This window comes from Electrophorus electricus, chromosome 5, assembly GCF_013358815.1.
Source record: "Electrophorus electricus isolate fEleEle1 chromosome 5, fEleEle1.pri, whole genome shotgun sequence".
NCBI lineage: Eukaryota > Metazoa > Chordata > Actinopteri > Gymnotiformes > Gymnotidae > Electrophorus > Electrophorus electricus.
In genome coordinates this window covers 14095390-14119940 of record NC_049539.1, presented here as the reverse complement: position 1 = coordinate 14119940, position 24551 = coordinate 14095390, and the positions used below count along the sequence as shown (strand labels likewise).

General features: G+C 44.6%; 1 protein-coding gene across 1 annotated transcript in view; it reads left to right on the top strand.

Annotated features, from left to right (window-relative positions):
* The window catches only part of LOC113577058 (regulating synaptic membrane exocytosis protein 2-like), a gene marked incomplete at its 3' end in the record, with an annotated part of 53506 nt that overhangs the window by 4638 nt on the left and 24317 nt on the right, over positions 1–24551 (top strand). Inside the window, exons 3-6 of the mRNA XM_027009511.2 lie at positions 8420–8452; positions 9187–9297; positions 13405–13615; positions 22812–23092. Of these exons, the coding sequence (XP_026865312.2) occupies positions 8420–8452; positions 9187–9297; positions 13405–13615; positions 22812–23092 (636 nt within the window). The remainder of the gene's footprint in view (positions 1–8419; positions 8453–9186; positions 9298–13404; positions 13616–22811; positions 23093–24551) is intronic.

Here is a 24551-nt window from a genome sequence, read left to right as displayed (position 1 = left end):
AAGCTACTAAAAGCTCTAGCTGTAGCTATTAAATGCTTTGTCTATAACAACGAGGCTAAGCAGCTGCCAGAGAGAGAATGGTGCTTTCTGCCACATGGCCCATGCTGCTGGTGTGGGACTGTGCCCCCGGGCATCATTTGGTGACGGCTGCTTGAGCAGGAGGTCACCTAGGAATGGCCAGAAGGCCTGCGAAAGGTCATCTGCCGTGTGCTGCTGTGTGCCGGAGCGACACCATTGTTACCATTAACAGGGAAGAGGGGAGAGGAGCCGGAGAGAAGGGAGCGAGGTCAGGGGCGCAGGCAGGGTCGGTTCCTTTTGAGCCTTCCGCACGCAGGACCCGAGGGGCCTCGGACAACTCGGCCCCCGGCGAAGCCTGTGTCTCTCGGCACAGTGAGAGCGACAGAGCTGACAGGCGGTCCCATGGTGCAGAGAGCAAAATACTCGCCGTTTCAGCGGAAGGAGCAGGAAATGTTGCATTAAGATGCTCCCTGGCACAGTGACAGACGGAGAGAATCTGGCATCGCCAGATAAGATTTACAACTTGCTGAATACCCTCAGCTGTGGTGATGTCTGAAGCCAAAAATAGCTGTAAAGCCTGTCTTCCTACCTTTTCGGGTAAAGCAGGCACTGTGAGGGTTATTTACAAACTACTCAAAGCTGCATGTTTCTGGGGAATCACGAAAGTTGAATGTGTTTTCCTGTAAAGAAAAACCATATGACTTTCAAGGCATGAGCCTTGTTATTTCAGCTGATGTGCTCAGGAGCGACATAAACACATGCGCAAACACAAATACACACACACATACACACCTTCACTGTAGCAGGCAATAGCCATTAACTGTGATGTAACTCGACAGAAGTCACCTGCAGTGCACTGGCAGCCTGTATCTCATTCTTCTTCCCTAACATCTTCATGCGTTCGACTGATGTCCAATCACATCTCAGCCCTGCACAATCCAGCCCAACAGAGCTCTCCCAGGGCGAGGTGCATTAGCTTAATGTTTTGTTTTAAGTATACATGCTACTGGGCTACTAATATAATGCACTTCCCCACGGGCTTTGGCAGCTCTTTAAACCGTAAACAAAAGCGCCAGCTGACGGTGCGTTGTGTTTCGCCAGCACAGCCGTGCACAGGGCATGTACATTTTTAATAAGAGCTGGCGTTTGCGTGGCCGGATGCCCGCAGGTCACTACTCTCGTAGGGTGAACGAATACACAGCACGCAACAGCTTTACGGGAACTGGCCCGGCTTGGATAGAGCGCCATTTCCTCCGAAATGGCCTTTCCCTCGTGATTTCAGCTCACGCTGTCGTGCGCCATGCCGTCGCCCTGCACTTTCGGAGGGCCCGCTGTTGTTCCTTCTCCTGGGCCGAACTCTCGCGCTCTCCTTCCTCTTAACTCTACCCGTGGCTCTGGTTGTTCTGGGCCCTGGATGTTTCTGCACTCCACTGACCGAGCAATAGTATCGCAAAGGAGGCTGACAGCTAGCCAGGAGGGCTATTTTTATGGTGAACCAGCAGATTATCGGGGCCTGGGCCCGAGTTTTGCCTAAGCCAGCCGGTCTGGAAGCCCCATCTGTGTAGTCTCTGAGGCTGTGTCTCCATTTGAGCGGGGCATGGTACGGCCCCCTGTGGCTCAGAGTTCTCACTTTGGCAGTGCTAACACCGCAAGGTACCCACAGCAACGCCGCACATTTCTACAGCGCCACTGTTTTCGTCTGTGCCTCCCAGGGAGGCATGCCGGCGTGTGTTAGGCAGTAGGCTTTCACAGCTGACAAGCGCCACCTAAATTGATTGGGACCACCAAAACAGCAGAGACAGGCAAGTGTATTTATGTAGCACATTTTCTGTACACACAAGGCACTTTACAAACAAGAGTATAAACTAAGAAAATGCAATGTAAATAATGAAACACGCAAAAAACGAATTAACCGAGAAAAAAGGACAAATTAAAGTTACAAGCTAAAATAGAGCACTGCAGGAATAACTGACACACACAACCAAAACACAGTTATGGGGTGTGGTCTGCATGATACTACAGGAGGTGTTGTCCTCCAGTCAACTGTTTGACCATCATGTATGGTTTCAGTGCTCTGTGCTCAGATTGCCTGTGGTTGGATTGTTTGTTCAGCTTCAGTACAGCTGGGAGTAGGGGAGGGGGAGGGGCCATGTCAGCTTGATTGACGGCAGTGACGTGGATTAGAATGTCCGCTGATTGGTGCACGGTATACATAGTTTGCTCCTTATTACAGCCTGTGACACTGAGACCTGAACACCTGCATGTGAGGGACAGCCAGAACTGTGTGTGTGTGTGTGTGTGTGTGTGTGTGTGTGTGTGTGTGTGTGTGTGTGTGTGTGTGTGTGTGTGTGTGTGTGTGTGTGTGTGTGTGTGTGTGTGTGAGAGAGAGACAGAGAGTCTCTGTGGCTGTGTGTGTTGTGTTATGACATTTAAGACACAAATGTCCCATGTAGGGAATCCAAAGAAATTAAAGGGATATTTTCAATTTATGCAGCTGTTTACAATTTCTACACATTAAATATGTTTAAATATTTATATCGATACATATATATAAGGCAGTATATATGTAATGCTTGTTTCACCTGCTGACAGGGTACAAAAACATATGTATGTGTGTACATCTGTCCATGCCAGCATGGCTGCGTGGTGCAGAGGTCAGTGACAGCCCTGATGATTGTGACCTGGGTTCACATGTTATATTCAGTGTTCTTCCTTGTCTGATGAGTTTAAGTACAGCATCCCAAGACTGCTGTGTATGCAAACACGTTTCTGCATGGTTCAGGCAGATCTCACCCCATTTGAGCAAATATGCCAGGTTGGAAACCTGATGGTAACCTCACTCTTTCTTGGGTTAGGGGAGATTGTTGGGGACTGGGTTAAAAAGACAAATGTTTCCACTAATTTCCTTATAGAGGAAGATGAGGAGAGAGGTGTTCATGTTGTCCCCAGAAGACAATGAACAGGGCTGTGTTGTCTTAAACGAAGGGACAATTTTGGGTTTCTTTCCCTTTTATTCTGTGTGTGTGTGTGTCTGTAGGTGTGTGCTTGTGTGTTGGGTTGGGGGGATAATCTCTGCTGCTTTGTGGTCGGTGATGTTTTAGTCGAGCACCTAGACTGGTTCTAACTTGTTTAGGGCTATAGCTGCTTCTGCCTGGGTTCTGCAATCACACACACACACCTGCCCACATGATATTTACATTCATAAAACGGCTCATTTCCTTTAGTGTTGCTGCCACCTGTCTCACACACACACACACACACACACACACACACACACACACACACACACACACACACACACACACACACACACACACACACACACACACACACACACACACACACACGTAGGCACGGACACAAAGACATGTGCGTATGATATTACGTGTATGTTGCATATGCAAACCTGGGCCCTGCCTCCATCCAGGGAGTGTGTGGGACACTGGTGCCTGGTTTAGAGCTCTCGTGACCAGCCAGGACTGGCACACTTGAAACTGTAATTGCAGAGTAATTATGTCCTACACTGGCATGCTACGATTCAGCGTTACGTAACAGGACGCCCCCCCCCAACCCCCAGTCCTGCTGGCTGAGAGAGAGAGAGAGAGTGAGAGAGAGAGAGAGAGAGAGAGAGAGAGAGAGAGAGAGAGAGAGATGATCCAGTGTAACAGAGACACACAACACAGGGTGGAATCTCTTGTTACCAACTGAAAGGGAATTGCACCAATCTCACTAAAAGGGTGTGCTAACCTCTCTCTGTCATTTTTTTTTTTCATTATGTAGCACTTGAATTCAAGGAATTGGCATCGCTCGCCGCCTGTGGAAGCGCACTATTGAATACGACTGGCATGCAGTTATTGCAGGTTTCACTGGATTTTCACTGGATGGAAGGGTGGACATTTGAATGTAAGCAGGGCTCATGGTTTTTAAAGACACATCTCCTGGCTTTTAGGAGGCCTACCGCCTGGCTTTGACCACACTACCCATAGCTTTGTTATAGTTTAATCACTAGCACAGTCACTCTTGGGCCCTGTAGAATAAGTGATATCAGGATGTGGAGGCCCTGTAGAGATTTCTGATCAAGATGATTACAGGCAGATTCGGTTAAAGAAATATTCCAGTGCTAAACCTAAAATACTCCCCAGGGAGGACACAAAAACCCTCTCCTTCCACTTTTCCACACCCTGTCATGTTTATACATATATAAACAAAGTGCTTTTGAAAGTCCTTTTTTCTCTGGGAACCTTGTGTACTACACTGCAATTTTTACCAACACTCTTTCTCTCTTATGTTTATAAAATATTAAAAAATATTAAAAAATAAAGTCTCACCCTTCCAGTGGGTGGTCGTTTATCTTTTTTCCTCACACTCGGGCTTCTACCAGAGGCCTGGGAGTTTGAGGGTGTGGTGCGGTATTTTAGCTGTTCCTAGAATTGCACGCTTCTAGACTGATTGATGTTTCCATTCCTGGGATGTATTAAAGCCACTCCACCAGCTTAGTGGTCACAGCCCCACATGCCCCTATCACCACTGAGACAACCTTGGTCTCAACCTTCTACATTCTCTCTATGTCTTCGTTCAGTCTCTGGGATTTTTTTTTATCTTCACGTTCCCTCCGCCGGACGTTTGCATCACTTGGGACTGCCACGTTTGTCACCACGGCTGCTTCTGGATCTTCACCGTGTCTGGTTGGTTCGCCACAGCACGCTTGTCTGTCTGAATCCGCAGGTCCCACGGGATCTTAGCTTTGATGTTCTCTGCCACTCTCTGTGGTTCCTCAAGAGCTTGTTGGCTAGCTCCAGTTACCTGTAATCCTCCGCGGATGGTTGTTTGACTCCTTAGCGTGCAACCGCAAATGTGTAACCTTTTCATCTCATATACAAACCAAGCTTTGCTTGTCCTCACAATTTAGGACCATGCATTCAATAATATTAAACTTTGAAAAAAAAAAATTTAAAGTGCTGGTATATACAGTTATGTGCAAAATAATAGCAGTCTAACATCACTAATGTATTTAATTACTGATTTTGGCAGAAATGATGATACAACATGGGAATAAATTCATGACTAGGTGTAGCCGAGTAATGGGCGACCAATAGAATCAACAGTCATGACATGCATGCTGCTAATTGGGTGTAATTGAATAATTTAATAAGAGGGGCGTGTTCAAATTAATAGCAGTGAGGAGTTCAATTAGTGAGGTCATTCATTCTATGAAGAAACAGGTGCCATTTATGGCCCTTATTTAAAGAAAACCTGCTAGTTTTAGCCCTTGCTCAGTGCGTAAAATGGGTCATTCCAGACATTGTACTGAAGGAGAAAGAACTTTGATCAAGAAGTTGATTGGAGAGGGAAAAACATAAAAAGAAGTGCAGAAAATTGGCTGCTCAGCTTAAATGATCTCAAATGCTTTAAAATGGCAAGCAAAACCCAAAACACATGGTAGGAAAAGAAATACTACCATCCACATAGATCATAGAATAACAAGAATGGCAAAGAAGCATCCAGTGATCAGCTCCAGGGAAATCAAAGAAGATCTTCAGTTACCTGTGAGTACTGCAACAATCAGAAGATGCCTACGTGAAGCCAAACTATTTGTAAGAAACCCTTGTAAAGTACCATTGCTGAAAAAGAGATGTGTTGAAAAGGTTATAGTTTGCCAAAGAACACATTGACTGGCCTAAAGAGAAGTGGCGCAACATTCTATGGACAGACGAGAGCAAGATTGTTCTTATTGGGTCTAAAGGCTGCAGAGAGTTTGTGAGACAACCAATAAACACTGAATTCAAGCCACAGTACACTATGAAGACTGTAAAACATGGAGGTGCAAGCATAATGGTTTGGGGATGTTTCTTATACTTTGGAGTCTGACCCATTTATCGCATACCAGGCACCATGCACCGGTTTGACTATATCAAAATACTGGAAGAGGCCATGTTGCCTTATGCTGAAGAAGAAACGCCCTTGAAATGGGTGTTTCAGCAGTACAATGACCACAAACACACCAGCAAGCAGGCAACATCCTGGTTTCAGACCAACAAGATTGATGTTATGAAGTGGCCAGCCCAATCCCCAGACCTCAATCCGATTGAGAATTTGTGGAGTGACATCAGAAATGCAGTTTTTGATGCAAAACCCAAGAATGCAGAAGAACTGTGGAATGTAGTCCCATCATCTTGGGCTGGAATATCTGTTCGCAGGTGTCAGATGTTAGTTGACTCCATGCCACATAGATATAAAGCAGTTATCAGAAATAAAGGTTATACAACTAAATATTAGTTCAGTGATCAACAGAAAAGCTAAATCTGTAAACAACTTTCAGTTTATACTGTAAATATTCGAGTTTGTAAATGAAAATTAAGACACTGCTATTTTTTTAAAAGCCCATTATTGTTTTTTCTTCATTTTCAGTTTAAAATTGATATTTCGTTCATGTTTTCATTTGGAATTGAATGTGCAGTGCTCCCAGTGCTTTTGTGTATATGAAAATAAATATTATGAGGATTGAACTTTTTCTCAATTATTTTAAACACACTGGTATTATTTTGCACATAACTATACCACCTTGTTTTTTGAACAGGCTGTTCGACTGAAGAGAAAGAGAGCGAGAGATCTCTATGAAGATTTTAGTATCTCTATGAAGATATTAGTATCTCTGTGAAGATATTAGTAGTCTACACCTTCTTTTGGACTCGTTAAAATTCTGATGCTAACAGTGATGACAATGGTGATGATGGTGACGTCTGTTTGGTTTGGTGTGGTGTGTGTGTTTGTGTTTGTGTTTGGGGGGGGGGGTGTTGATGACTCTGCTTCCACATGTTCTGCCATAGGTGGGTTTTCACACACAATAAAGAATTCAAGAGCATGAATTATCACATCTGGCTTTTTCCCAGAGGTACTGCTTTGGACTGTTTTAAATGCCGTGGGTCTGCGCCTGCCTGGCCAAGCTGGCTTCTAATAAAGGAAGGTTCTTCTTCTCAAACCAGCATATACAGTTTGGAATTATAACCATGACTGTAACATTGCCCCTTATTCAACCATTGTATTAGCTGCCTGTGAGGTTTCGAGTGTCTTACCTATAGAAAGAGCTGAGGAAAAGCTCAGTTTAGCTGAAATTAATGTTCTTTCTCAGTTCCCCGCTTCCATGTGGCAGACTGTGGTGTAACTGTCATGGCGAGCTCTCTGCGGGCTCTAACTCCTCTGGTGCGTGGGAACTGAGGGGCGTGCTCCGTTTTTAGAGCGTACTAACAGACTTTCAGGGCAACGTCTGTGAGTAGATCACTATTATCGCCGCCTCTCTCCATTCCGGACTCCGCTTATATTGTAACTCCATTTGATGGAAGGTCAGCGTCACTGGGGACTTTCCCTCACTAGACTCAGCAGTCCCAAACTTAGGTTCAAGAGACATGCACTCCCTTTGTCCATTAGTGGGCACTGCTTACCCTGCGCCACCATATCAAATGGCAGTCTTTCGGCAGAGAAAGGCAGTTCTGGAAGGCTCTGCTCCAGATCACGCGTGTTTAACGAAGCTGCTTGTGGCCGACGCTGGAACCTGGCAGGAGACGTGCACAGATGGTGCAGTTTTATCACCTCCTGGGGGTTCACGTAGACTTCTCAAGGCTTTGAGGTTCTTGTGGAGCTTAGAGTGAGACCCTGTATCCATGTAACCCTGCAGTATCGCTGCAATGATTCAACTCGCTTTCGGAATGATGTGAGAGAACTCTCTGGAACTTTGACCCATGCGCTAACTTCCAAATGAAGTGCTTTTATCAGTAATGCTCTCTTTAATGTTTTAAGCTAATTAGTATACTTTATGGAGTATTGCTGTGTTGGGTTGTAAATTTAGGGCTCTTTGAATGGTCTTATTTGTCACATAAAGTACTCCTGGCTTGGTGTTTAGAAGATAGCAATGAAGTCTCTTAAAAATGACTGAATTCTGTAAAACTTTATAGTCACATAGTCTCCATTTATGTGAGGTTTATAACCTAAAAGACGACATGTTTTGGGTGATATGAGTGGTTGCAGAGGTGATGAGATCTTTGTCTCCTGGGATGATGCTATTTAATAACATTATTGGTTTAATTTGTGTGATCTTAATTTTGTTTTAAATTTGTTTAGTATTTTAATTGTTTTTTTAACTCATGTTGAAATCTCACCTAATCCACTTTTGCTATTTCAATTGATATACATATTTTCTGCATGTTTTGTAATGCATTTTAATGCTGATACTGGATTGCATTTGTAATCATTTTATTGTAATACTGTCATGCTAATGTTTATCTTAATCTTTTCATTTAACCTCAGAAACAAGAAAACAAGCTAAAAAAAAAAAAGTAACCTTAATCATTCATTTTTATTATTCTGCTGTTATTTTCCCACTGAGTTGGTCATTTTTTATTCTTAGGGTTAAAGAGGAACCAAAGTCTCAATCACCACAGTAAGTATCTTTTATCTCAGAGAGGTTCCAGGTTTTGAACCGCTGCCCCTCTGGTCTTTGCACCATACGTCTCTTTCTTTGTGTGGCTTCCTCCGTGACTGGCAGCTCTTTCTCCCTCCTCTCTCTGGTGATTGGCTGGCTATGGTTTGCCGTTGCTTTTTTATTCGCTGCGTAAGAGAGCTGGTGACTGCCTCTTACTTCATCCAGTCGGACGCTGGATGCATCCGTTCTGCTTTACCCGCTTCTCGGCCGGCTGTTAGTCGCAGAGAGATGCTGTGTTTGATCTCTCTTCCTCTGTGTGACATATGGCCGTAATGTGTCTGGTTGTTTGATGACACCTTGATTATACAGGTGCTACCTGCCTCCTTTAATCTCCCCCCCCCCCCCATCTCTCTCTGTCTCTCCCTCTGTCTCCTGTCTGTCTGTTTCTCTTCCGCTTTATCTCCCATCCTCCTCTCAATTTCTCTCCTCTTTCTTTTCTGTTTTTCCTTCTATTTCTGTCTCTCTCACATTCTCTCTCTCCCCCCCCCCCCCCCCCCTTTCTGGTGTGAGCATTGTTGATGTGCCTCAGATTTTTGTTCTTTGTAGCTCCTGGCTGCCTTCCTGTCTACCCCACAGTAATGTGTGCTGCAGTGTAGCTGCACTAATGACGGTTATTCCAACTCGTGGCGTCAACCCCTCGCGTCTCCTTCCCCTGACAGCCAGCCTTGCTGTTCTCCTGCTTGTCTGTGCAGGTGGTTCAAAGGTCCCTTTAGCGGGATCACCGAGCTGGTTAATAATGTTCTTCAGCCACAGACAAAGCCTCAAAATGAGCCCCAAACTGAACTTCCGAAGGAGCCGGAAACGTAAGTACAAACAGAAGCCTGCGTCCATGTCCCTTCTGAGCAAAAACTACACTACCAAGCATACAGTTTATATCTATAACTGACAGTTCACCTTTTTAAGGCAGAGTTGAAGTCCAATATTTCTGTTATCTGTTAAAGTTTAAAAAGAAATGTAATATAGCATACAGTGCCTTGCAAAAGTATTAAACCACCTTTAAAAATTTATTTTAAAAAACAGGCCCTCAAAATTCATTCATTTACTGTTATTTTATGTTAGAAAATATTCTATGAGTAAACTGCACAATTATGTTTGCTTACGTATTCAGCTCCTATGCCGCGGAAGCTCTGAGTGCTCTAATAAGGACCGCCTGTGAATCATTAACCTTTTCAGGGTAAAAGACCCCCTTTGATCCAAACCCCACTGTGAATCTACAGAAAAGCTGTGAAAATTAAAACCAAAGAGCATTCTAAAGAGATAGGCACCCAGACAAAGTCTAGACGAGCCAAAGTCATAGAGAGGCCAACAATCACTTTGACTGAGCTATAGAGTTCAGTGGTTGACACTGAAATCAAGGTGCACCAGACAACAAATTCAAGAGTTCCGCATACAACTGGTCTGTATAGAAATAATAAAAATGGATAACGTTTTGTGATCAGATGAGGCAAAAATGGAGGTTTTTGTCTGAAATTCAAAATGCTATAAGAGGTGGCAAACTACCACTGCCAACTCCTCAACAAAATCCTTCCCAGCAGTGTCCTGGGGTAGCAGTGTCATGTTGGGGAGATGATTTCCCTCAGTGGGGACTGGGCACCTTGTTAAAACTGAAGGACAGACAGACAAAATACAGGGAGACACTGAAAGACAACTTGCTTCAGTCTGCAAAAAAACTAAAGCTTAGCAGAAACTTCACCTTTCAGCAGGCACAAAGCCAAAACACAGCACAGGAGCACTTGAACAGTGAAAAGACGAATGTTCCAAAATAGCCAAGTCAAGATCCAGATCTCAGTACAATCAAGAGTCTGTGGCACTCTAGGAGAACTGCAGTCTACAGACGCCATCCAACCAGCCTGAAGAACCTGGAGCAAATCTGCCAGGAAGATCGAGTGAAGAGTCTTATTCTCAAACAGTGAGCGATAGGTGGTAGAAATGTACCTTGGCAGGCTGAAAGCTGTTTTAACACCAAGTACTACTCTGAAGGTCATGAGTATGTATACTTTGCTGCAATTTCCCACCTTTAATTCGTTTAAAATACACCAACAAATAATAAATGTTGTCTTTGAAAATGGACTATAAGAGCATATTGCTTTTGCAATAAAATTAAGTCAAACTGATGACTTTAATGGTATTGAATCCTCTTGCAATGCACTGTATACTTAAGTAGGTACTTTCAGAGCCACACTGCTCTTGAATGCATATGTGAGGTGCAAACAAACCCTGCCCCAAACAATTCCTAGACCAGAGGAAAAGGCAGCAACTACATAATACCTCATACATTATGTAATGTCTATATATAATGTAGGACCTACACTGTATATGGGTTTCTAGTAAACATATGCAAACCTGTGGAAGGGGCGTAAACATCAGCTTAAGGTCCAGTCCCTGCATCATGCTGCTGTCAGTCGTATGAGGAGCCAATATTGAACTGCTTGGCTCGGGTTACCGCCGGACTTCTCTGACTGCGGCGTTAGCCGAGGGGCGCGGCAGGTGCGGTTTGTTGCGAGACAGGAACGCAGCGTGTGGTTACCTTGCAGGCCGTATGCTGCAGGTGTATGCCACGCTGCCCGAGACCGCTGTCTGGCCCTGCCTACTGCCTGGCCTGTGGATCACACTAGGTCACGTTCGGGTCAGGGGTGGAGGATGTTGAAGGTGGTGGGTGGGGCAGGGGGCGGGACAGATGTGTCTTGGGGATAGTGCAGTGTAGGCGGGAACGAGATTGCCTCTATGCTGGCTGTGTGGTTCACATGATGAATGCTAAAGGTGGTCAAATGCTCTGTGGCGAAGTTTGGAGGGTTGTGCAGGGGAGGAGGAATTAGTTTCATCATTCATTGGTCAGCAGCCCTAATGTGACTTTAGATGTCTGATAGATGAATAACAGGGAGAGTGATTTTCTATTTTTTACCTCATTTGGGGATCCTTGTCCTGGTTTTTTATGTGACTGTAATTGTTTTGCGCCTATAAAACATGTCATAAACTTAACCAAGTAGATCAATCATAGCAAAGTGGACTTTCAATGACAGATAAAAACCAGGGGACTGCTTCCTGTGTTTATACAGGTAATGGTCACATGGTCAAGCCTTATACGGACAGAATGGTTCTGGTGAGAGAAACCCATGAGTGTTCACATGGGAAAGGGACAGGGACACTCAATAATTCATCCTGCTAAATCCTGTGGGGGCCAAAACCGTTTCAAGCGGGGGACCTCGGATAGTGTGGCGAGCTTTGATTTCTGCAGAGGCAACTGATTGGCAGCTGCCATACAAAATGCATATGGGTCACAGACGTGCCACTCCCTCTGCTTGACCTTTAAACTCTGACCGGTGACGCAAGAAGGAACAGCTGTTATGATTGCACACACACAAGGAAGAGGATCCAATCGCAAGAGATTTGATTAGGGAAATCAAATAGATCAGAGGGGTCAGGCAGGTATTCGTAGTCCAGCTGGTTCGAGGTAGAAAACACGGGGCAGAGTCGGGGGGGTGGGGGTGTCCAGGGGTCAGGCAGGAGACGAGGTCTGAAACACAGGCAGGAGTCGAAAACCAGGAAGACAAAACTGTAACTGAACCACCTGGTACGCAACATCAGGTTGGCAATACTTAAGTAAGGGAGCAGTGATGAGGGAAATTGATCAGGTGTGCGCTAGTATTCCGCCGAACCAGATCGGAGGCATGTGTGGGAAGAGGTAGGCGTGGCAGTGTGGGATTGAGTGCGATTCCTGGCGTTCGTAACAACGACTAAGGAATGTGAAGACACCTTGTATCTGAAATGACCCCTTGCTCCATGTGAAGAGAGTCGTTTCAGATGTGTAGTGTGCAGTGTTAAATGGACAGCCCTGGCTTTCCGTAGGAGTCAGTTATCTTGGTGTGTCTATTATCGCTATTATTTTTATTATTACATAATAGTCATGTGCGTTCATGCTGAACATAGTACTGGTGTCAGTCAGGTTCACGGTCTGATTACTAGTTGCACTGCGATTGATCCTGTTTTTGTTCTGTATGAGTAATACTAGCTATAGCCCATAATGTCATGAATAGGTTCTTGGGAATTGTGATGGCATTGCTATGAAAGATTGTTTAAAGGAGCGATGAGCTTTTCATTGCTGCTGTATTACTTAGCTGCCCATATACAAAAAGGCTATGAAAACACTATATGTTACCACATATGTACCACTTATATGTGGTATAAATATGAAGCTAGCATGTACATTTCACACTAGTTACTTTTCGTATACCTGGTGCTTTATATTAGACATTTATATAATGAAATACCTGTATGCATCAAGTATGCGTATTGCTGTATGAAATGGCCCATATGGGCAGTAATGGGAAAATGCTATTGTATTTGTAAATGAGTAGAATACTGTAAGAAAATTATATGTATTTAATAACAGCAAACATATAGAATGTCATAAACAAATAAATTAATAAATGATTGGGCTATACTATGACCAACTCTCCTCAGGACAAGAGTAGGGTTGTACCATACCGGCTGAAGGCCATGACAGCCTTGAACCGTGAGCACGGTCAGCGTCAGCTTACACCTGGCCTTGAAATAGAAGCACGGGTGCAAATGATTCATTAAATGACCGGGAACCTGAGAAAGTGGAATTGGGTTTGGCTACTGCTTGGCACTCCCCCAGGCATGTCCTACTGAAAAATGATGCATGTAAATAATTGTGCATGAGCTACAGTCGTTAATTGTAAACCCATAATATGCACCTATAGGGACACCTGGCATCGGGTGAGTGTGGATAAAAGGTAGGTATTTCTAATAAAGTGGGCAGCTGGCATAGCATACATTTCTTAACATTTTGCCCACTGCTATTTTGACAAAGTACTTCTATCCCAGCGGATTATGAGTACTGTTCGGTAGTGGTGGTGTTCTGATGGGCCGTGTGGCGTTCCTTGCAGGAAGCTGCACCAGCAGTTCGAGTTGTATAAGGACCAGGTGAAGAGGATGGGGGAGGAGGTCCAGTCTGCCCCGGAGCAGAAGGCTGACGTTCCCACCTGCGGCATCTGCCACAAGACCAAGTTCGCCGACGGCTGTGGCCATCCGTGCTCATACTGCCAGACCAAGTTCTGCGCTCGTTGTGGGGGACGGGTGTCCCTCCGCTCCAACAAGGTACGACCACGTGGGCAGGCTGGCCTGGGTATTTCTCATGGGTGCACCGTGGAATCATTTCCTGAAAGATTACATGCACTTTGTAACAGGAAATCCAATTCTGGTGTACTGTGTATGAGAATGATGTGACTTTTGTTTAATCAGGCAACCTAATCGTTGATTTTCTCTTCCTGTATGTCTGATACAGGATACAACTGTATGTCTGATCTAAACTGTCACCAGGCCTGATTTTACCAGAACAGACCTTTAGATACTAAAGCCACATTTCAGTTTAACTTCTCTATATAACAGTGAACATGATCTCAAGCAGGTGTGTACCTACCATAAGTTTCCATTATAGAATATGATTATTTAGTTTGTTTATAGTTATCGGTATATCACTATTTAGGTGCCTCACTTTTTCAGCTCAGAAATGATGACCAAAAGAAATGAGATTTAATTTTGCTTTGATAGTTCACCATTTCTGCTTCTTTACTTGTCTTGGCGTATCTTGAGTTATTGGTAGCAGGCATGTCTGGACTTGTACATTTTCATCAAAATGAGCCCTTCACCTGAGCTGAACCCTGCTGGTGCCAATGCAGCTCTGGACCACAAGAGGGCCACAATGGCTGTTTTTCTCTGACTCGAGGCTGTCTAAGCCCAAGAACACAGGTGTATCAGCACAGAAACAATCAGTTTGTGTAACCGTTCCATGTCTCCTTTCAAGGTCCAGTTAGTCTGAGGTGGGTTTCTGAACACTTTGCATCAGAGAGCTCTATGCTCTGAAACAGCAGCGCAGACATGTTTTTTTGTTTGTGCCGACGTGTCACTCATAGACTTTGCTCTTTTCTCTTCGCCCCCGTGGATTCAGAACAGCGGGACAAAGTGGTTACCTTCTTTTTTTCCTTCTTTTTGATTGTTCCTATCAATTGATTACCCACGTTTATGGAAAGAAGCCCTGTGGGAAATGTTTTGAGAAGGTATGGGGACATACAGAAAGGTTCCATCATGAAAATGGAGAAAGGACAGTTTGAATTCATATGCTAATGCTGCCATCAGTGAGTGGGGTCAGGTGCAGTCATTTAGCATGATCTCATGCTAACCTCTAATGCTAGCTGATGTTAACAGGGATGCTCATTCAGTGTTAGCTTATTGGGACAAACGTTTAAGTTAGTGTTTTATACCATATTGACTTACAGCTGTGTACATGCTGTCATGAAGAGCAATTTTGATTTCTACCCACAGACTTTCTCAGTGTTTTTATCACATGGTGTAATTCCTCCATGTTTACAGCCCATCGATTGGTTTGAAACAAGGGTTAAAGATTGTCATGGTGGAACTATATTCCTTCTTTCTCTTTTTGATAAACAGGCAGTGGCCTGTGACCAGAAAGGCTGTCTTTGCCCTCTTTTGAACGGCTTCGGCTTTTGTTTGAAAAACAGAACCACGCAAGTGTGTGCCTGTTTTGTGTGCAGGAAAGAACGCACGTGTGCCCTGAACCCACCAGCCAATCCCGAATACTGTTTTGAAACTAGAAGAAAAGCAGAATTCATGCGGCATGTGTCAGTGTGTTCTGGCTTAAACCTCTCACCAAAGTTTACAAATGTTCACACCGTTACATTGTGTTGCATCCACACAGTGAGACATGACTCTGAGAAGCAGGGTCTTGGCAGGCTCATCCGGCCCACGCCTCTTTCCGAGCCCTCTTCCTCATTGTGGCCTTGCCGTTCCGATTTGCCAACCTCCTAAACACCGGCTCCACCTCGCTTGTCTGTTAGGCATTGCCACCTACTTATCTGTGTAGTTATACTGTTCCCAGTATCCCTGCCTTTGCCAAGTTTTGTCTGCTGTTAGTTGGCTATTCTGAGCCTTTCCTCCTGTTATCTGCTTCCTAGTCTCTTGCCCCTTGGTTGATTTTTTTTGGTACAGTCGATTATTAGTGTAATGTAACTTGTGCAAATGTATAAATACAGAACAGTGTAGTGGTGTTGTGCAGCGATTCTGGTTACGTTAGGAGTACGGTATTGTAGTACAGTGAATCTGTACTGATTTGGTTGATCAATAGCTTTAACAGTGCAGATGCTGTTTCTCTGGGTGTCTTTGGATAGGGACACACTGACCCAACTACTGGCTGTCGGACAGCATCAGGCCACTGGATGGCGTTGGTCGCCTGTACTCGGTGTGATGTGTTGTGCAACACTGGCTCTGGTTGGTCCTCGTCAGTGCTGTTCTCAGTGACTGTGCATGTTGAGTCGGTGCTGGCGGTCAGCTGCGAGGCACTTCTCTGATTGGCTGTTCAGTCTAAATTTGATTCAAAACAAGATGAAATGGACATAAACTGCACAAAGTTTATTTGGTTTTTTTGCACTGTGGCTTGATCTACCAAGGCAGTGTGCTAGGCTAACATTATATTTACGCGGAAAGTAATTCTGTCATGCTAACTATCTCAAGAACAGGAAGAACATCTATCATTACAATGACTTTAACGTATCCAATGGAAAAAATCGGATCTTAAGACCAGGTGGGAATGACTCAGGTCTCTGTATACCCTGAAGAAGAATTCTGCACCTTCAGGAAGCAGCAGTTTTCCTTTTACTTTCCTTTGCGCAGGTGTAGAACATGCATGCGTGTCATTCATCAGCTCTGGCCTGTTTGGTGTGTCGGAGTGTAATACACGCGGACAATGACAGGCGACAGTGAGCTGACTGAAGGTGATCAGCGCTCACTCATAGGTGACATTAGCTCTTCAGCGTCCGTTTGGTGTGTCCCCTACTGAACTGTTTACGTTGTTTACGTCGGGAGTTAGGCTGCTTTAGCACTGCAGTGACATAATCTAGTGCACCTTCCTCACCACAGCTGTGCACCACAGGTGTGTAATGTCTGCCTGTGGCTGTGAGAATACAGCCGCACAGCTGCTCTAGTAACCTGCTGGTGTCGGCATACGGCCAGCCCCTCTGAGCCGCCCCACAGTGCCAACAGTGTCGGGTGGCTCTCGTCCCAGATGGTGCTGTTGAGGATCTGGGAGGTGGAGTTTCAGCCCGAGCATTTGCTGGTTTCCTGGGTTACGGTAATTCCCTGGAAGCCCATCTCATTCAGCACAGAGTAGACTACTCAATACACCCACCTAGTGTTCAGAAAAATCAGGTATAGGGTGTAACGCATTATGTGCTACAGTGAACAAATATCCTATAATATATTGCATGAGGGGTGTATATGTCTAATTCTTGCCCATATGCAAGTTTCAACATTCTTGTTGGAAAAGGCTTCCCAGCTGACACTGGTCCTAACGCCATGTTAGTGTGGCACTTGATTACTGCTGAGATCGACAAGTTATTTCTTTACAATTCAGTGTAATGCTAATGTAATGTTACATGTCATATTATTATGTTTTGAATTGTATTTTTTGTGGTCAGACTCTTGTAATCTTTGGTACAGCATGTCAAGGCTCAAGGTTTTAGTTTGTTGCATACACAGTTGTAAATGGGACATGTAGTGACAGGCTGTGTGTGAATGTGTTTGAACGGTCCGACTCTGTGTTGTGTCGTATTTCGTCACGGGATGTGTGTGTGTGTGTGTGTGTGTGTGTGTGTGTGTGTGGGTGGGGGGGTGGGGGGTCTAGTCTTGGTGTCCGGTCCCGCTCTTCAGCTCTCATTTTGGGGGTCGTATTTACCGGAGCTGCTAAGCGGTGTGTACTGGGGTCAAACTCGGAGGCTGTGCGGTGAAACAGGTTACATGCTGGTTTGCCCGACACTATTTTACCAGCTGTTCTGTGCCCTTAAAATCCCTCCAGAGGAAAAACAGCATTGTACTGAATACAAACCGTCCCCCTGCGGAAGCTACGTTTATGTTTACTTTGCTTAAATATATTTGTTTTAAAGAAACACGCGTTTTTAGGCTAAGCAAACACTTAGTCATGGATTCACACAGGCACGGCCTTGCTTCTTTCCCAGCTTGGCTATTGTATTCCCTCGTGTAATGTCCGACAGCTCTGCTTGCCGCGCTAGACACCGCGACCTGGAAATATTGATGCCGTCTCGGACGACAAAGATCGCTTTCCCCGCGGTTGGGTCACTGTTGTGGGGGGAAGACTGAAAACTTGGACGGAAAAAAAGAACCGCCTTCATCACGCTTCTTTCGCTGACATCCAAGCTTGCAGACCTGTATTCTCCAGAATGTGCATAGCAGCACGAACTGCAGACATGTGTGCGTGTAGAGCACCTCATGAGTATGGTATCACGGAACATAAGAGCCCAAGAGAAGTTGAGTTGTTAGGCCTATTATTAAAAAACGAATGCTGCAAATACATACATAGGGCGATTTTAATGACAGCACTGTGGAAACTCGTTTTAAACATTTCATCAAACTAAATAAAAGGGAGAAAAAAGTATGATATATGGTTATAACAATATACAGTTAATCACTTTAACTGAGTGAAACATCGGATGTCTATGAGTCAAATAAAACCTTTTCATATGGCAGTGACTCAACATTTATGAGCGGTAGTATAAACCTCTATAGACTACAGGCCTTGAGTCCTTTGAACGCGTTTAACGATCGTTTAGTGATTCTCGTGCACAGACGCTGGAGAGCCACGCGCTTATGCATTTGTCACGAGAACAGATCGCGTGATAGTGTGGCGGAAAACACGTTTTCGCACTGCCTTGTTATTATCGAGGACCCATTTTCTAGCACTAATCTTTTTATTGCTTTTTATTACTTCTTTTCTTATCTCAACAACGAATTTCTTTCGTAGTCGCTAGACCTATGATAAGAATCTGTATCTGCTAAAATGTTAAGTTTTACCCAGTGGAGGTCTGAACATTTCACGTCGTGGTCTGTGGAAAAGCGTTAACGCTAGTGTTCCTCCAGAGAAGCAGTGTCTGTGGTGCTGAAAGGAGAAAACATTTTTCCAATATACCGTATAAAACGAATCTCTGATAAAACTAACATTTGTTCTCATATGAACGCGAAAGAAAGCTGCCATCATGGGTAAACAACTTTGTCAAGACTGGTAGATACTGAAATGTCCTCACATGGCCAGACGTTCTCCTCTTCTCCAATGAGATTTACTTTGAACTTACAGTATATTCAGACACAGGATAAAAGTATATTTACTTATAAAAGCCAATGCAGATGTTGTATTTTGGTAACAATTTGTTAATCTTTTCACAGTAAACATTAATCTCTGATTACGATGGTTTTTAGTTGCTATTAACATCACAATGCTGGTTTGTATTTCCATTTGCTTTTGTAAATCTCAGATCAGACGTCGATTGCAGCCACTCACCCCCCCCCCCCCCCCCCCCCCCGAATATGCATCATATCTATTAGCATGAACAGTCGGATCAGCAAGCATTAGCCTAAGCAAGCGGCATATGCGAGCATAAAAGGATCGTCTGCAACAATAGAAGTTCATTAAATCCTTACCTTCCTCATGTCGGTTTGTTGTAGCTTGTGACAGTCGGTTTCAAACAGGCCTACGGTAAAGTGCGCTAATTTCGTCGAATAGTTCGATAAACATAAATCTATAAGCCATTACAACATTTGATCGACACAGATTAACTCATATTCATTGTTTAGACCTATTACTAACTATATGATTAAGTACTAAATTGAACTGTATGCTATCTTATGATGTGATTGTGGCCACATATGCACCATAACAAAAGCTCAGGACTTAAACCAGCAATTTTGTGAAAGTACAGATGAAGATTTGACCTGCAAGGCCTGATTCCGAAATTGCTCTCTTCTTCATTTAGTTCAGGTCTATAAATCTGTGAATAGTGCGATGTCTAAAAATCTTGTTGGCTCCAGATTGGAAGTGCTCACTCACTCTGGGAAAACTAGCCACTACGGTGTGCCAGTGTCAGTGACCTTACCCCTATGCTTGACCATGACAGTGTTGTACTATAGCTATATATCCACAAGAGGGCGCTAAACCACTTGTCAGAAACTGAATGCCCTTTAAATTGAGGATGCGATCAATACTTCCGCACCCAGTTCCCGTGCATTTCCTGAGATTTTACGTTTTTGTCCACCTCCCAGACCTGGCTCAGCAAAATTCCCTGTTCTTGATTACTTGTTTCAGATGTGATCGGGGCTGGAATTGAGCTTAACGGACGATTGTTTCAAGGTCTTTCGGAACTGGTCAGGGAATCTCTGGACTAGATGGCAGCTTTCCTGTCACTGCAGGAACATGGCACATGGCATCTTAAGAGAGTTCCCACCAATATTAAAGTAAATAAAAAAGGAAACAGATCTGGATTAACCTAAGGACTAATGCATTTAGGCAATCCCTACTCAGTGCTGGGTGATGTTGAAAACCAGTTTGAATCAGCTGGAGGCTAAAGTGAAATTTGAATTTACTTACAGCGACCTCACGTACAGCACGTCAGCACCATGTGAAATGTGATGGGCAACAACATCTGCCAATATAGTCAAACACCAGGTTCCACTTTATTGGCTAAATCAGCCGTTAATGCAGTGCACAAGAGTTTCTTCTTTCAGGTGTGTGTGTGTGTGTGTGTGGCCCTCCATTATAGGAGTCTATTTTTGGACTGGGGTTCAATGACTATGAAATGTGCAAACTCAGGAAGAGGTAGCTGTGAAAGGGAGGAGAAGTAGTTGGGAGGACAAAGAGACAAGAAGGGAGGGGCGAGGAGAAATGGAATGATGACGAGAGCTGAGGGGGAGGAGAACCGTGGTAGTGCAGCTCTGTCCCATATACCTTCTCTACAAGCTTCCACTCTACATCACTTCCTGGCTGTGTACCTTCTGCACATTGGGGGCGCCCATGTAACCCAGGTAACCTTCATGCTCACGTAACCTGGGTAACCTTCGTGCTCACGTAACCCGGGGAACCTTCGTGCTCACGTAACCCGGGGAACCTTCGTGCTCACATAACCCGGGGAACCTTCGTGCTCACGTAAGCCGGGTAACCTTCATGCTCACGTAAGCCGGGTAACCTTCATGCTCACGTAAGCCGGGTAACCTTCATGCTCACGTAAGCCGGGTAACCTTCATGCTCACGTAAGCCGGGTAACCTTCATGCTCACGTAACCCAGGTAGCCCCTATGCATCCTATTTCTAGAAAGGTTTTCAGTTTGAGCTACTCCTTGGTTCTCCACACTTGGACTTTCTAGGCATATATATACTACTAGTTCAAAAGATCAAGGATCGTCTTGGGATGCTTGCTCCCCATTTTGGAAACTCTGGAACCGATCTGAGGGGTGTTCTGGTTTATCCTGCGGATGGAAAATATGAATGTGGCATCAGAAGTTCAGGACAGGGAGAGAAGGTGCCTGGGTGGTTTATGGGCTCCAGTGTGTTTAATTACCCCTGGCAGATAGTGACAGAGATGAGCAGCCACGCTAATTGTGATTGTGGCAGGGTAAAATGGGTCAGGGCTGACGTGGCTGGACCTTGGTAGTGGCTGAAAGATCTGGGCTGCACCCGGGAGAAGATGAAGAGATCAGAGTAATGATGGCAACACAGGCCATGTGGAGAGGTCCTGTGTTAGAGTTTGGCAAGCGTTGGGTTGATGACTCTGCTGTGACCCTTGGAGGGTGGGGCCTTTAAGGTCATAGGTTACAAAAGATGACCATGCACTGGTGTGTAGTTTGGTATTCTCTGTTAAACCAGTGTAGCCTTCGGTCACTAACAGGAAAGCAGTAGGTCATTCTCTGTAATGTTCACTACTTGGCTGGTCGACTACAGAGAACCAAAAGTTCCCACCTATCCAGCTTTTTGGCTGACTGCCTGAGCGCATCTCAAGAATGGCCATGCCTAGCCCGTTTTTCACACATATATGCTTATCATGTAAGGCAGGAAAGGTTAAACATTCAAACTCCATAAGCTTAAATTCAGTCCTTCACCCAGCATTGGCATGATATCATAAAGATCAGCTCTCACTGGGGCACAATCCGCTTATGCTGTTGTCACCAAAAACTACATCTCTGTAATCTCTTAGTCAAGCATTTTATCCCTTTATGTTCTTGGATTATGTGGTAGAGGCCCATTTCACCAGATACAACGCCCTGATTCCACACTAACCTCTGTCAGTCTGGAGAGATGCATCTCTCTGCACATCTTTCTCTCTCTCTGTCTCTCATATATGCACATTTTTATCTTTTCTCTGGCAGCTCTTAAAGAGATACTTTACCCCCAAATGAGATTTATGTTAATAATCAATTGTCAGGTATATAATTATATGCTAATAAAACTGCACTAACATGATTTTGATGTCATTCCTCAGACCTTTTCATTTATTGTTAGTCACATTCGCAGTTTTGAGGAATTTCCCTGGTGTCTCCAATCTTGCTTAGACTAGCCTTTTTTGCCAAAATGAGAGTCTTGGTCTGTAATGCCATATGCCACACCAAAACACGCTCATCTTACATGTCTGTATCTGCAAAATAAAACTAATGTTGCCATGCATTACTGCTAATAGGAAATAGTTAACACTTTGATAAAGAGATTATGCTAATTGTTCTTCTCTAACTTCATTGTTAGATACATTAACTCTGCTTTTGGCTAAAACATCCTTTGTAGATTTTTTTTTTTAATATTTATTTTTTATATATGCCTGTATTCTGTTATTGTTACTGTGAAAAGAGGGCTTTAGGAGAGAAAGTGTGGTGTTCCGTGGTAATCTGTGAATGTTCAGTCTGTGGTGCTTCCCTTTCAGTACCTGAACATATTTGATCCACTGTACGTGACTGTGTTACACACAGAGGTGCTCGCGAAATGTTGCCCCACCAGACAAACACTGCTGCCCTCATCACCGTTTTCTTTTAGCCTGATGGCTCGTTATGGGAATTGGTGTTAATTGCATTGTCCTGAAAGAAAATAAACGCATGGTCTTGATTCTGACTTTCTGGCTTCGGTGTCTCTATGGAAACCTTTCCCATGGCTCTGGACTAATGAATGGCCCCTCCCACACTTCCTCATCTCATGTGAAAGAGGCATGTAGTTCAAAACCATGACAGTTAATCAGTGGCAGCTAGCAGTAGCTGCTCTGTACAGTGCCCCAAAGAGCCAGAGCTCCATATAACACTACACAGACTGGCTAATTAGCATTATTAGATCAACTCCCTGACTGTTCATGTTGTGCTATGTATTTCCACCTTGACTGCTGCTTTTGTTCTCTAGTAATATAAAGAAGGCCTATCAATACCCAAGGCGTTGGCTAACCTTCTTTCTTCTTTTTTGCTGTTAGGTAATGTGGGTATGCAACTTGTGCCGAAAACAACAAGAAATCCTCACCAAGTCGGGGGCGTGGTTCTATGGGGGGCCAGGAGCCACGGGCCTGAGTGACGTCCGAGGGTTCACGTTCAGGCGCAACGAGGAGGCTCCTCAGGAGAAGAAAGCCAAACTGCAGGAGGCTCCGCTTCTCTATCAGGGGCCTCCCGGGGACCGGAGCAGGGGCCCCGAGCTCACACGCCAGCACTCCCCTGACAACACCTCTGGACTGAAGCCTGGCTATAAAACTGCTGACAGGTGAGAGCTGACTGGGCTCTGGGTTTCTGAAACATGCTGTGGTTGATGTGGCCCTAATCCAAATTCTATGTGTGCTCAGAAGTTTGGATCTAAAATAACCAAAGCTTTTGGATGGAGATGGTATGTGAGAACGCACAGAAAATGCAACTAATAGCAGCATACTGGCACTAGAATGGGCTTTTTCTTATTCTTAGGCTGATCTTATATTGTCTAGAATTACAGGGTATGAGTTTGTGTTTCTCTTTGTCTTTCTCTAATAGCCTCAGAGAGACTGGAAGCTTTATGTTCGAAAACCTATCAGGTATTAGAGTCCTCGGTTGTTTACACGTATGAGGTCTATGTGAAAAAACTGTGTTCTCAGAGGAAGTGTATGTTATGGGGAAGAAATAAATGGTGAGCAGGAGAAAAAGAGTTCAAACAAACAGAAGGCAGCAGGGACCCAGCAGCCCAAGATTCTCCAATTAAGTCCTCAAATAACGACTCCACAGAGAGACACAGCTGCTGCTTTTGAACACCCACGTTGAGCAAAGAACATACAGAAGCTAGCATAACACACACACATAAACACACACAAGGATTGAGAGTGGTATCTTTGCACTTGAATATCTATATCGGTTATACAACTAAGTGTTTCCTTAGTGGACAACTTTTAAATTCTCAGTAAGCACTGATTAACTAGGTAACTCCAAGGGACACATTTGCCCAGATATTAAGAGCGCTCTACAGGGCTGCAGTTCTACTTTTGACCACAAGGGGTCTCCTTTCCTACTCTGTGGACAGCGCATGCGCTCTCTCCCTGAGCTCCATGTGTGAAGTGCCCTGCACAGTGATTCCACTGGTCTTGATTAGATTCCTCCATGCAAACAGATGTCTGCACCCTTGTAGCCGGGCCACCTGCTGCCTGCCACATCGAACCCATGTTTATGAGCCTGCAGGACTCAGGGGATTGTGGGCAGTGTGCCATGCGGGACGCTGCAGGGAAGGCCAGGTGATGCCTGGGTGCATGTGCATGTCAGTGAGAAAGCAGGAGAAAAGGGTGAGAGAGTCAGGGAGACAGAGAGCCACACAGAGAGCGAGAAACAGCATATCCGTAGCTTTTTGCTTGAGCGTGCTTTCGTCTGTATGGGTGTTAGGTCATTACAGCTGAGATTTTGAAATGTCTGTAGCCAATCTGATGCATGTTCTGATTCCTGTGGCTGCTCCCCTCTTATGATGAGAGTGGTTAGGCAGGCACATGGTAAGGCCACAGCTACAGGAATAAGAGCTGTTGGGTTCCATTTACCTCCATCGGCAAGACGTACGTACCCAACAACATTTTGAATTTAAGCAGTGTGTACTGAGGCACCATTACCTCCAGCTTTAGCCCAGAATATTGGATAAAAACACACACACACATGCACACTGTCGTTAAGGAGTGAGTGTTCTTTTAGATCACAGGGGTTGGGCTCATGAATTATTG